This window comes from Vitis riparia, chromosome 17, assembly GCF_004353265.1.
Source record: "Vitis riparia cultivar Riparia Gloire de Montpellier isolate 1030 chromosome 17, EGFV_Vit.rip_1.0, whole genome shotgun sequence".
NCBI classification, from domain to species: Eukaryota; Viridiplantae; Streptophyta; class Magnoliopsida; order Vitales; family Vitaceae; genus Vitis; species Vitis riparia.
In genome coordinates, this window is record NC_048447.1 from 5268183 (window position 1) to 5282060 (window position 13878).

The 13878-nt window shown below is 31.7% G+C and overlaps 1 protein-coding gene across 1 annotated transcript; it reads left to right on the plus strand.

Moving 5' to 3' along the window:
* Window positions 1-264: 264 nt before the first annotated feature.
* LOC117904760 (calmodulin) lies at window positions 265-7781 on the plus strand. Its single transcript, XM_034817516.1, has 4 exons — window positions 265-412; window positions 3978-4135; window positions 7107-7187; window positions 7384-7781. Exons 1-4 carry the CDS (start codon window positions 337-339, stop codon window positions 7516-7518), a joined length of 450 nt encoding a protein of 149 aa, XP_034673407.1. The 5' UTR covers window positions 265-336; the 3' UTR covers window positions 7519-7781.
* Window positions 7782-13878: the final 6097 nt, after the last annotated feature.

The following is a 13878-nucleotide window of genomic DNA, read 5'->3' on the forward strand; positions in this document are numbered from 1 at the left end:
CACTTATATTTTTTTTATTTATACAGTAAGTCAATATTAATTTTCGAAAAGTCATCATACAGCGAGTCAAGATCAGACATATATAGTATTAAAGACGGTGGGGAGGTGTATTGAAGACTTAGAAGGGCGGTGGACCGATGGAATAAGATAAAGAAAAGGCCAGTGGGTCCCAGAGAAAAATACTAAATAGGTAGGGGCTAGGGGCAGAGTTGGTGGGGCCCAGTCACCGCGAGTTGTACGAGGCTTACAAATTTCTTCTCTCCATTTGTATTTGGTTTGAGCAGAAGCAGAGGAAAAAGAGAGGAAGAGAGAGGAAGGAAGAAAGAAGGGGGAAGCATGGCAGAACAGCTTACGGAAGAGCAGATCGCTGAGTTCAAGGAAGCTTTCAGCCTCTTCGACAAGGACGGCGATGGTATTTTTGTTTTCTTTTTTCTTTTTTTCCTTCTTTTCATTGTTTTATACATATGTTTTATAGGGTTTTATTTTTGGTCTTCATTTTGAATCTACCATAGATCTGTTGTTTGATGGTGAAGATGATATTTATGATGATCGTTTTAGGAAACCCATGCGAACCCGGATCCTCTTTTGTCTGTTTTCTTGGACTATGATGCTTCTTTGGAGTTTTTTTTTTAATCTTTTTCAATTGCTTTTTCTCCGTTAAATTCATTTCTGTGATGTTGTTAGCGCAGATTTGAAACTAAGGAGGGACAAAAAACATGGTTTGCAAAGTCGAATCTGGATTGGTCTAGTTTGACACTTACAGGGCTTTTAATGGTTAGGGCTTTTTGGTAGCTGAAATGAGAATTGTTTTATGTTTTTGAAAATAGATAAATTGAAACTGATATACAGAATTATGTTTCGTAGGATGTTTCTGAAAATTGTTGTAGAAAACATTCCTAGAAATGGGTGGTTTTAGGAAATGCCAGTGTGTTTTTCCTTTAATTTTTTTTATTTTTTATTTTTAATTTTTTTTGGTGTTTTAGAAAAAACATGAACGCTTTCAACAATTGGAAATAACCCAAAGACGAAGGCGTTCTTTGTTTCCATTCTTGAAAAAGGAGAACATTTTTTCAACTATTCATGGGTTTATTTAGTTGGTTTGATGGTTCTCAATGAATGTTTTAGATGACCATTGCTGGTTCTTATTAAGAGTGTCTTGTTGCCATGAGGGTATGCTGTTTGGATTATGTAATTTATTCTGTGCCATGGAGCTTGGGTATTCCGGCAGCATAATTGGAAAATGAAAACTGGACAGAAGATGTGTTTATGCATTGAGCTTTATGGATTAGAGGTACCCACCTCACACCTACTAGGTTGTTGTTATCATATCTACTTTACCAAGGAATTGGGCTGTTAAGATGCTTCTGGAATGTTGATTTTGTTTTGCTAATTTGTTCCCTGAGGCAGTTTGCTAGTAGTGACCTTGTAAACATATAGGAAGGTGGTAAAGTCTCATTTCCCCATGTTTGACATTTTGCTTCTGTGAAGGATATTAGCCAGTGTTGAAGTGAAATTGGAAAAGGGTTTTTGTTTTGTTTTATTTTATTTTGTTTATTTATTTATTTTTCATTTTGGGTGTGAGTTGTGGTTAATACCTTATCTATGACTCAGACACAAGCTAAGGACATAAACCTTTTGGTTGGTAGTCTTTTGCTAGAATAGACCATTCTTTATTGCATTTCATTTTTTTTTTTTTTTTGTTTTTTGGGAAATTATTCTAAAATCTATGATTCAAAGGTACCTTATTTCCTTTAGCAGTTAACATTAGAAATAAGATCACTTTCTCAGCATGGAAGAAGTTTGCATCTGATATCCAGATTTGAGAGTATGTTTAGAACCTTTTATTTTAAGCTTTTCGCCTGATGAATTTTGTGACTTTTGGCTTTCAGAGTGTAAGTTGTTTTTCATATGCATTACACTTTTCTGTAAAATGGATTATGAGACTCAAATATTTATGCTAAGCAAGGTATATTTCAAATTCTGTTTTTTCATGTTGCATTCTTCTTGCTTCTTGGTTTGAAGAAAGATATAATGAGGCTGAATTACAGGAGTAGAATATTTATGCTACAAAATGCACGTAAAATCCTTATCATTTATGGCAGAATGCTGTTGCCTTCAACTTTGCCTTGACAATACTGTTCTATGAACCATTGTTTTTGGGTTCCTTCCAGATGTATTTTCTTTTAAAGCATGCCTGACTTTAGTGGCATCCTGAGCTCTTCCATTTTTTGTTTGAATTGTTTTTTATTTTTATTATTGCCTTGTGGTGGAGCTATGTAATGGCTGAAGATGTCCTATACAAGCTCCTTGCTTTCAGGCCTTTCCATTTGAAAATAAATCACTGGTTTCTATCCTCTTCTCATCGAAAGTGAGACATTAAGAGAATAGAACCATGGAATCTTTCTAAGTTTTGATATTAGTAATTTCCTGCACTCCAGTTGAAGCTTTTTTTAAGCAGCTTCTTACTTTTTAAGATATCCTTCTGGAAATCCCGTAGGAGTTTAGTGTTTTTTATTTTTTTATGATGATTCCAGAATATTGGAAACATTTGGCTTTTAAACTTTTGCTCATGCTTAATTCCATCCAGTTTCAGCAATAAGAGATGGTTTTGTATTTACTTCCACTATCAATCTGAGCCCTCCAACCTGTCAAGCAACAGCTGCAGTTTGGCTACCAGTCTGGCTGTTTTTCTTCTTTTTGCCTTCCTTAACCACACTATCGAGGTTTTCAATCTTGGGGCATAATGCCTATGTTGAAAAGTTGTTTGTCAGGATGGCCTCTGTAACATCCTTGATTAGCGTGCCTCCTTCCAGCAGGATGATGTTTTGGAGTCTTCTTTTCTTAAATTTAGTTTAGTGAGGTTAACTGTTGGCTTGACGGTTTGATATTTGACGTCCCTAAAACATTTTTGACCATATTTACTAAAGTGGTGTGGATAATGTTTTTTTTCTAAGCTGAAAGTTTAGTTTCTTGTGATTCGCCTTTTGATCACACTTTCCTTGATATTCTGCTAGAATATTTTCTAAAGTATGGCCTTATTCTGAGTCTATTTTTCCAATTTGTGTGACTTCTGTTTGGCACCCCCTACTGAAGTGAAGACCCTAGATTGCTTGAGAAAGGATTGTGAATAGAGTGGATTCTAGGGGCCTACTAGATTGAGATTGTTTTGGGCTTCAAAAACTACAAAGGAGTATGGAACCATTACTGATAATGGTTGAGAGTCTGTTTTTGTATGCTTTGCATTGCATTAAGAATTTCTCATGGAAAAGCTGTTGACCTGGTCATAGGCTGTAGATGTCTATACTTACAGAGAAATTATATGGAATGCTAGAACTTCTGCAACTCAAAGAAGTTCACTTACTCAAAGAACTTCTGTAAGTATAGACATCTACAGCCTATAGACATCCACAAGTGATAGTGAACTTATAATTCCACAAGTTATATGATGGTGAACTTATAATTTCACTTGTGGAATCCTTCTAAAGCACTATCTTTTCCCCTTTTGGTGTTATCACTTGCTGCATATGCTAGAACCTTCTCATTAAGAGAGCCTAGCTTGAGTTTGTATGATCCATAGTTGTTAAGGAGCCATGATACATGGTACAAGAAGGTTAATTGTTTTTTTTTTTTTTTTTTTTTTTTTTTTTTTTTTGTGTAAACTGATATCTATAACTTGTACCATATAGATGCTACAAAGTATATCAGACGTAGACGGTAGTTCTGGATTATCATCTTTTCTCCTATGCAATATTATCTTTCTTAAAAGATGGAAAGGGAAAAGAATATCCCTGTTAGTATGGTTATACAAATTTGTATTTGTTTTTGGTTGTTTGCTGGCCTGGACTAGCATATTATGTTCTGTTATGTCTTGTACTTGTGCTTAATCTATCCCTTTGCTTTAAAACTGCTTACTCAGAATTCATATCATGCTAAAAGAAAAAATAAATACCTTCCTAATGTATGCTATGATTGTATAGGCTGCATCACAACCAAAGAGTTGGGGACAGTAATGAGATCTCTGGGACAGAATCCCACTGAAGCTGAACTGCAAGATATGATCAATGAAGTTGATGCTGATCAAAATGGCACCATTGATTTCCCTGAGTTCTTGAATTTGATGGCACGCAAAATGAAGGTGAGTACATTTTTTTCATTCATCAGAGGCCTGGTGTTGGCCATGCAAAAGTGAGGCCTGTCGGGATATTGTTTGCCACTTTATTTGTGGACCTTCTTGGGCATGAGGCTTCATTGCTGAACTTGTGGTTTTTCATCACTTTCTGTTCAAGTGCTGAACGTATGCTTGTTCTAGTACTAGCTGTTCAAGTCTTGAATTGTTCTTGTTTTGAACTCGGTTTTAAGTGCTAAATATCTCCTTGTTCTGAACTTGCTAGCCTATTGTTGACCCTATGATTGGTCAAAAGTCAATTTTTTCAACTGCTGCAGTAACCATTTTAGGCTCCATTTTTATTTTTTATTTTTTCCTTAAGCTTTTTTGGTTTCCCCAAAATTGGACTATTGGACATTTGGACTGTTGAACACCCCATTATTTGCTGCCTGCAAGTGTTCTACTGCAAGTGTTGTGGGCAGTGTAGATGTTGTCCTACATTTACTATGGAAACTAAAAATTTCTGTCAAAGCAATAAATTATTAGGTGAAAAAAAAAAGTCATGCGCTTTTGAGAAATTCTTTATGGCTTCCCTATTTTATTTCACCCATTTCCGCGTTATTCTCTTCTGTGTTACCATCTGCCATGTTTATATATTTCAGCATTTCCTTTCCCATTATATCTAATAAAGTTTTATGTTTGGGGGCTAATCTCATGCAGTGAATTGAGACATCAATACACTATGTCTCAATTTCACATAGCAAGGTTTTTCTTTTGTCTAAATGTCATTTCCACTGAGTAATTAGCATGAAATTTGTGTGAAATTTCCGACTGAAAGATGCATTGCCTTTTTGTCTTGATTTCTTTCTTTGCTTATGTGTGTAATATACACATGCTTCCACATGTAATTGCTTGTATCCACAAATGTGAGAGAGGGTTATTATCAGAACTGTTTTGGCGCTTCAGTGATTTTTTTGGTGAAAAAATCCCGTCCTTAGTCTCTTTCCACAGCACTCTTATCTTCCAAATTAGGATTAAGCCTCCTTCCTTGTATTGTCACAAGTAACCTCTCCACCTCCTCCACCTTCCAATTATTGGAGGGCCTAGAGAATCTAGGACTCCAACCCCCTTCCTCGCCTGTTGAGTCCCACAACTCCACTAACCAAGCCTCTTTAGAAGCCGCTAAGGCATACAAAGAGGGGAAAGAATTATAAAGAGCAATGTTCCCGCACCATTTGTCTTTCCAAAATTTCACTCTTCTATCATCCCCCACAAAAAATACGACTTTTTTTTTTTTTTTGCAAAAGAGACCCTTCCTTCCTAATTTCCTTCCAAAATCTCACACCAAACCCCTCCCTCACTTCCCTAGTACACCACCCCCCTTCTTCCTCCCAAACTTCCTACTAATAACATGCTTCCAAAGAGTCCCTTTCATTCGCAAAGCGTCTGTTCCACTTACTTAAAAGGGCCCTATAGAGAGTAGAAAGACGTCTAACTCCCAAACCACCCTTCCTTTTGTCTGAACAGACGATATCCCACTTTATAAGATGAGGCTTACTCTCCAAAGCTCTCCCTCCCCATAAAAAATTCCTTTGAATTTGCTCTAATCTTAATCTAATCACTCTTGGAATATGCAATAAAGACATAAAGTAGATGGGCATACTAGACAAAGTACTGCGAATCAAAGTGATTCTCCCTCCTTTAGAGATAAATTGCCTCTTCCATATGGCAAGCCTTTTCCGAAATCTCTCCTTCACCCCATCCCAAACAGCCACGGACTTGTGTTGTGCACCCAATGGAAACCCCAAGTAAGTAGTTGGGAGCCTCCCCAACCAAACTCAAGAGTCAACACCTCCAGATTCTCTACTCTCTTTATCGACAAAATTTCACTCTTATCCAAATTGATTCTCAAACCTGAAATGGCTTCAAACCACATTAACAACTAGCTCAAATAAGCCATCTGATCTTGGGAAGCCTTGCAAAAGACTAGCCTATCGTCAGCGAACAACAAATGAGTGACCAGAACCCCATCACCACTTCTGCCATTTATCCTGCAGCCTGATAAATACCCCTCCTCTCTGCTCTTCTATCATCACTCCCTCTGTAGCACGTCTCAACTCCATCCAACAAACTACTAAGGCTTGCATCCCCAAATTTGATCCAGGAAGATAGCCCTCTACATCTCCCAAATGCACCCTCTCAATTTCCCTCCTACGTTGTCAACCAAAAGCTCAAAAGATTTGGACTCCACAACAAACCATCTTCTTCCATCCCTAGGGCCTTTCTTCATCTCCTTCATTGCCGTAATATAATTACACAATTGTTCCAGATCTTCCACACTCGGATGTTTGAGCAACATATGTTCCTCATCGCAGGAATTGTTAGTGTATCCTTTTACGAACTTCTCTACTATCAATTAAGATTAGAATATTAGTTTTTGGTCTTGGACTAAGTTGTATATAGATGATGGACCTTTACCTTTAATCAACTTCTTTGATTGGTTGGGTTCTAGGTGAGGACAAGTGTGATTTTTTGCATCCCCTCTTATTTTTTATTTTTTTTTTTGTTGTTGCCTTTTGGTGCCTACTGTATACTTCCTATATGCCTTGGGTTGACCATTGGGCAGCCTTTTTCCTCATTTATATATTTTTACTTCTGCTTTTACCGATCAAAAGAAAATGAAAATAAAAATAAAAATTAGTAAGGTACCTTGGTTCGATAGTGAATTTGTAATTAGTAGCTTCAAGTCCCACATGAAGCTATTGAATGGCATTAAATTGGCAAGTCTTGCAAGTGACATGTTAATATGACCATTGTTACTCTGATTGAAATAAAAAATAAAAAAAAGGTTTTTACATTATGGACTGCTTGTCTACAGGGAATAGCTTCCAGTCTTATAATCACTTTAGGCAGCACAAGAATTTGTTTTTCCATGTTGTTACCTTTGATACTTATAAAGGTGTAAACATTTTTATCATTCTTTTTTTTTGGGCCTCTGAAGGATACTGACTCTGAAGAGGAACTCAAAGAAGCTTTCAAGGTCTTCGACAAAGATCAAAATGGCTTTATTTCTGCTGCAGAGGTAGCTTCTTAGTCTGCTTCTCTTTTCTATTTTAGTTTCAATAATTTGATAAAATGAGATACACAGTTCAAATCCAAGTATTAAATCTCAGGTCTACCATCTGATCTGCTTCAGAAATGTAAAATATGCTCTAAGCAGTTATTTATGGCTCTACAAATTTGTTTTGTTCTCAATGTTAATGATTCTCATCTTGCAGCTTCGGCATGTAATGACAAATCTCGGTGAGAAGTTGACTGATGAAGAGGTGGATGAGATGATTCGAGAAGCGGATGTAGATGGTGATGGGCAAGTGAATTATGAGGAGTTTGTGAGGATGATGCTTGCCAAGTGATGACCATTGTCTTGTTGTCTATCTTGTTGGGGATAGAAAACCGTGCATAAATCATAAAAATTTGGTTTTAGCTTCACCTTCCTACTTAATCAAGATGCTAGAAGGGTTTTTTCCTTTACTTTTTCATTTTTCTTTCCCTTTTATTCTGCTCTGTTGATTAGTCTTTAGCATGTGAAACTAGTATGCTTATTTGGTTTCTTCAAAGTTTGTTGTCTTGGATGTTGATGGTAATATATTTCAGACTCCATGGTTTGTTGATGATCCTTCTTGAAAGAGAGGTGATTTCTCGAGGGGTTAGGGTTTGGTTCTCTTTGATAAACACAATGACATGGTGCATAATCTGTTCCAAGTGGGGAATTTATAAGTGAATTGTGTTTGTTCTGACAACTTATCACCATGTTTTTGGTAGGGAAAGAGAGTAGAGCTAGATTTGGACCCTGGAACAGGGAATGAAATGAGAGACCCAATCCATTATTCATTCCAGTACAATGGGAATGTGACAACATCAGTACTCATGAAAAGCCTACATTGGATTGGATTGCCATTCCTATTCCTATTTTCATTCCAAATTCCTGACAGGAAACGGATGGATCGTAGACCGTAAATGTTTGGGTGTTTCTCATTACGCTGAGAGGTTGCTGTTTTTGCGAAAATATATTAGATAATATGATTAAAAAAATTTTAGTAGAAAAAATGAATTTGGTTTTAAGCATAGTTTTGGAAGGTACATTTAAAGTTTATGAGGGTTTGTTTGGTTACGGTTTTCAGGAAAAAAAAAAAAAAGAAGGAAAACATGTTAAATATTTCTATTCTGAAGTATAGTAAATGTGGCGTTTTAAAAAAAATATCTTTTAGTTATTTTTATTTGTTTTTTAAGGATTATTTTAAAAAATGATTATATAAATATATAGAATGATAAAAATTAAAATTATTTTAAAAATATATTTTAAAATAGGTTGAAAACATTTTAGGTTTTCAAATAAACTTTTATTCTATAAAAATTGAAAACTATTCTTTAAAATTATTTTTCAAAACAATTTTTCAATAGAACAATTTTTTAAAACTGTTTTAAAAGACAGTTATCTACTGGATGCAATATAAGATGAGTTTGAGTGAAGTGTAGATGTATACCAATTTATAAAATATGATACAAAATGCAATCTAATTGATAAAAGAATTTAAGATTGCAAATATTTTAAAAAAGCATTAAAAAAATAAAAAATTATATAAATTTTAATATAAAATAAAAAATTTCAAGAATAAAAGTGTTTGAAAAGAAAAAATAAAGCTAATGAGGTGTGTGTTTTCAATAAGATGCATGTGCACGTCTTTGCAAATAAGTTGTTAGAATTTTTAAATTGATATATTAGGTTTCATTTGTATATATTTCTTATATAAATTGTAAGAATTTTTTGAAATTTATCCTAAAAAAGATACTAAATTTTAAAATCTATTTAAAAAATTGAGATATTAATTTTTTTTTCCTATCTTAAAATTTTAAAAATTATTTTGAAGAACATGATACAATCATACTTTTATACAATAATTATTATATTTATGTAAAAGATATTATTATTTCCTATTTTTAAAAACTGAAAATATGTAGTATATATACAAATAAACACTTAATTTTATATTTTTATTTAAAATAAGATTTAAGAGGTTTTAGTATATATACAATAATTTTATATTTTCAAAAAAAAAAAATATTTTTTGAAAATTTATTCAGATTATTTTTTAGAGTAAATTTTGTGCATTTTCAACTATTTTCTGTAGTGTTCTGAGCAATAATAGACGATATAAAGAATACTTGAGACACTTTTGCAATATGCATAAATGTATAGCACCTTTATGGAGAACAAGTCATTTTCGTATTAGAGTTTTTAAACGTAATTTTGTTTTTAAAAATAATTTAGAATTGTTTTTAAGAATTATAGTCACGACATGTCAAATCAACAACAATGGTAAGCTTTAACCACATAACCACACTATATTGCCATGTCATCGCCTCACACCATAGGCAGTCACCACTATCGTTCGTAGGTTACGACGTTTGACTACGAAAACAGCCCTAGCATCTTGACCTCCTCAACAATTACCTAATGACTAATTCATTTAAAACATATAAAACTTTGGAGATGAGTATAATGGAGTCATTTAAAGTATAACGTATACTTTTTGAAGTGTTCTCTATTCTGAAAATTGTACTAATAGAATAGAACCATATATTTCTCACTAAAGAGACATTGCTGGTATATATATATATATATATGGGTGGGATTTGACATTTATTTTCAATATTTGGATTAGGTTTGGGTTAGATTTTTTCAATCAAGCTCAATTTGGGTTGAGCTCTGATTACGGTTTGGACAACTCGAACCTAACTTGAATCGGATTTAATGTTTTTATAATATTTATAATGTATTTTATCTTATATAATAAAATTTATTTTTATTTTAAAGAAAAATATCAAATTATATTATATTATATATTTTTTATTAGTTTTAGAAAATGTATAAATTTATGTTTATTTTTTGGTTGTTATCTTGAATTTTTGTCATATTTTTTATTTAAATTTTCATATAAATACATTAAAACAATATCATAGATAAATTTTGAAATTTGTAGCATGATCAACCTAAATCTAATTCAATCAATTTGAGTCTAATTTGAAAAACTCGAATTTAACCTAGACCTAAAAAAATAAGGTTGGATTGAATACTCCAAGTTGGATTGAGTTTGAATTGATTATTTTTTAATTCGGGTTGAGTTTGGATTAGTCATCAACCCCATCAATCTGCCTAAATTGAAACTATATATATATATATATATATATATATATATATATATATATATATTCTCTTTATCGGATTTGATAATTTTTTTTTTATTTTTATCTTTTCTACTATTTCTCAGGAAATCTTTATCTTATTAATAGTTCTCATTCTTCTAAATGATTCCATGGTCTTATCCATTTTGAATATCACATATTCACTTAACTATTTGAGTTCATGGCACTATATATATACATCTCAAATTTGGGCTTTGGTGTTTCTGTGATTAATTAGTAGGCTTTTGGTTAGGAACTAAAATTCAAATAATTTAGTCATGATTTTCAACTTGCATCTTTTGTGTGAGAAATAATCAATGAAAGAATCTAAAAGTGATATAGACTAAATGGAAGGTAGACTTTAAAATATATATATATATATATATATATATATATATTTTCCTTCTTGTTTTCTTTTGAATTTAATTTTTATTTTTATTTAGACATCGAGTAGTTTTTGTATTTAATTTTAAAATCAAGAAATAAGGAGCTGGACTAAATAGTTTAAATTAATATAAATTACTTAAGAAAATGGGAAGGTATTGTACTTCATGTTGAAGTATCGCATACTTACTAACTTTGCAATAATAAGGGAAACTTTTTTTTTCTATTTTCTTTTCTTAACATTTTCTAGGAATCGAACGAAACCTATACTATTCACTGTAGGTTTCTTAGTAAGATTAGTTTATACTTTATGGATCTTGCACAAAAGTAGTACAAATTGCTCATGGAAATTGATTAGCTTTTGGAAAATAAAGAGTTCTGCTTTTCATATATAAAAGCTTAGAAAGTTTTAGGCAAGATGATCCAAGGTCAACACTAATAGTATATTTGATTTGAAATGTATGAACAATGATGAGTAAAAATGTTTTGTTTGGAAGACTAAATAGATAACAACATCCTGAATGTCTTTTATAATACTGATATTAGTTAGTGATTTTGTAAATATATCAAAATTCTTTGTTCTTCCATATGAGTTGGCTTGATTTATACATTTAAATTAAAAAAAAAAAACTTAACCCTATATAGATGAGCTATGATGAAAACTAATATGGAATTGAATTTAACCTAATTTGTTGAAAAATATATCATTTTTTTTTACGATCAAATTTTAAAAAATAACATCTAGAATATGAAGAAGAAAACATATTTTGATTCATACTCCTAATTTCAATATAATTTGAAATACTTCAAGTAACATATTTGAACTTTTTCATTCTTAGTCTTCACTCTTCTACTCTCTCTCTATGCACTCTTTTGTGATGGGTGTGAAAATGCTTTAAAAAATTGTAAGACCAGAAAAAGGAACAAAGAGCTCTTCTATTTATAAGTGCATTATGGTTCTTCCCATCAATGAACCATTAATTAAATACTTTGAACTTTTCTTTAATTAATAGTAATAGTAATGGTAACAACCACACCACCACCAACAACAATAATAATATTTGGAACATGATATTAATAAATATTATGGATTTTAAAATGAATATAATTTAATTTCATTAAAATTTATACATGGGAAAATGAATCAAAATTTTTAATAAAAAAAAAATCTTAACTTTCAAGAAAAGAAAACTTAATATAGCCATTAAGACCATTTATGGTCTATAATGATGACTTTAAGTTTTTCTTACTAGATTCATTAAGTGGTTATCCATAATTGTAGTTACTTTAAATTCCAAAATTATATACTTTGAATAAATAAATTGCAAATATGGATCATTGTGGTCCTACATTACTTTTTAAATATAATTCCAAACATTTATCACAATATTAGTAATTTTCTTGTTCAAAAAATATTTAATGAAGAATTTAATCTAAAATCATTCTACTATGTCCACAAACTTTAATGTAAAATAAATGACAATTCTGTTTTGAATGTTGTTCCATCAAAATGTGCACATAATGGAATAGGATAGAGCAAAATCATTATGAATAATAAAGAGATCTCATAGTGTCTTAATTAAAAATCCAATGATGAAATATTAGACACATGTTACCAATATGTTCCTTAAAGGTCTTTGACGCTAATTCTTTAAACAAAGGGTTCGTAATCATCAAGTTTGTAATGTATTCACGTGACATTATTTGATTTTGTACTCTTTTTCTCATATCAAGATATTTTATGTCAATAACTTTTGATGCACTTGAACTCTTGCTATTTTTAAAGAAGAAAATTATAGTGGAGTTATCACATAAAATTCTCAGTGACTTTGATATGGAATCTAAAATTCCAAGCCTTGAGATGAATTTCCTTAATCAAAGTACATTAGAAGCAAGGTTTGAAATATCGGTATTTAGATTTTACGGATATATTGGTAAAATATTGGTGGATATTTTTGACAAAAATATTGGTGGGTGAAAATGATTCAAAATTCATGGAAATGCTTGAAAAAACACAAAAAAATGATAAAATAAGCAAGAATATACATGTTAAATTATTTTGTAAATGTAATTGACATAAATATGATTAAAGATAATATTTATCATTTTTTAAAAAAAATTAGCTTAAATTCCTTTAATATATTTATATTCATTTATTTTAAAAATTAAAACTTACTTTTATTACATTTTAAATAAAAATTAAATCAATTTATATAATTGATACTTAAATACAAATTAGTGCTCACAAAACTTGGGAGATAAAAAATAAATGTTGAGTTTTAGCTAGATTTTAGTTCAAAATGAGGATGTGGAAACTTGTTATAAGGAAGTATGTACCTTGTGATAAACCTTTGAAACCATCAATTAACAAAATATAATTTATTTCACATGAAGAAAATCTGTACAATATTAGTTTGTACATACCAAAACCCTATGATTCACTAAGGATAGCCCATAATGTACAAAAATAAACATAAATTATATCGTTTATTCAAAATGACTTAGTCTTCCTATAATACAAAGGCAAAAGCCTCAAAACACTCTAAACATGAGCAAAACAACATCCGATTAACAACACATGCAAAGCTCAAGCATTAACCCAACAATGGTCTTTTGGCCTGCATTTGGAAGTGGAATGGATAAAGTGAGTTCACAACTTAGTAGGAAAATTTATAATCATCCTATGCATATTTTTAAAAAAACCTTGAATTAAACATTTAGCATCATTCATGATAAACATTTTATAACCATTAACAAATATGCAATAATATCAAATATGCATGCATGTGGTTGATGATTTTATCTTTGCTTTGTCTCATCCATTCTCTCATACATGACAAACTACTAATCCCCACCAATGTACATATCAACTATCAGTGCTCTAAAAGATGCTCGATCATAAATAATGAATATTCTACTACCACCCAAGGACAAGTTATAAAACGTGTCTTTTGGAACTCATACCCAAGGGTAGGACCAACCTCATGTCTTTAGGACTACAACCCAAGGTCAAAACCAATCTTGTGTCTTTAGGGACTGAAACCCAGGGATAGGACCAACCCTATACACCTATATTAAAGTTTCTTCCTTAAGGGCTTTAGGGATTTTCACCCAAGGACCCACAGTTTCATATAAACAATATATTA

Bases quoted from the DNA above. Each gene is read 5' to 3' on its own strand.
- LOC117904760 (XM_034817516.1), top strand. From the start codon at position 337: ATGGCAGAACAGCTTACGGAAGAGCAGATCGCTGAGTTCAAGGAAGCT. The intron at 413-3,977 runs GTATTTTTGTTT...ATGATTGTATAG, and splicing joins CTTCGACAAGGACGGCGATG to GCTGCATCACAACCAAAGAG. The intron at 4,136-7,106 runs GTGAGTACATTT...GGGCCTCTGAAG, and splicing joins TGATGGCACGCAAAATGAAG to GATACTGACTCTGAAGAGGA.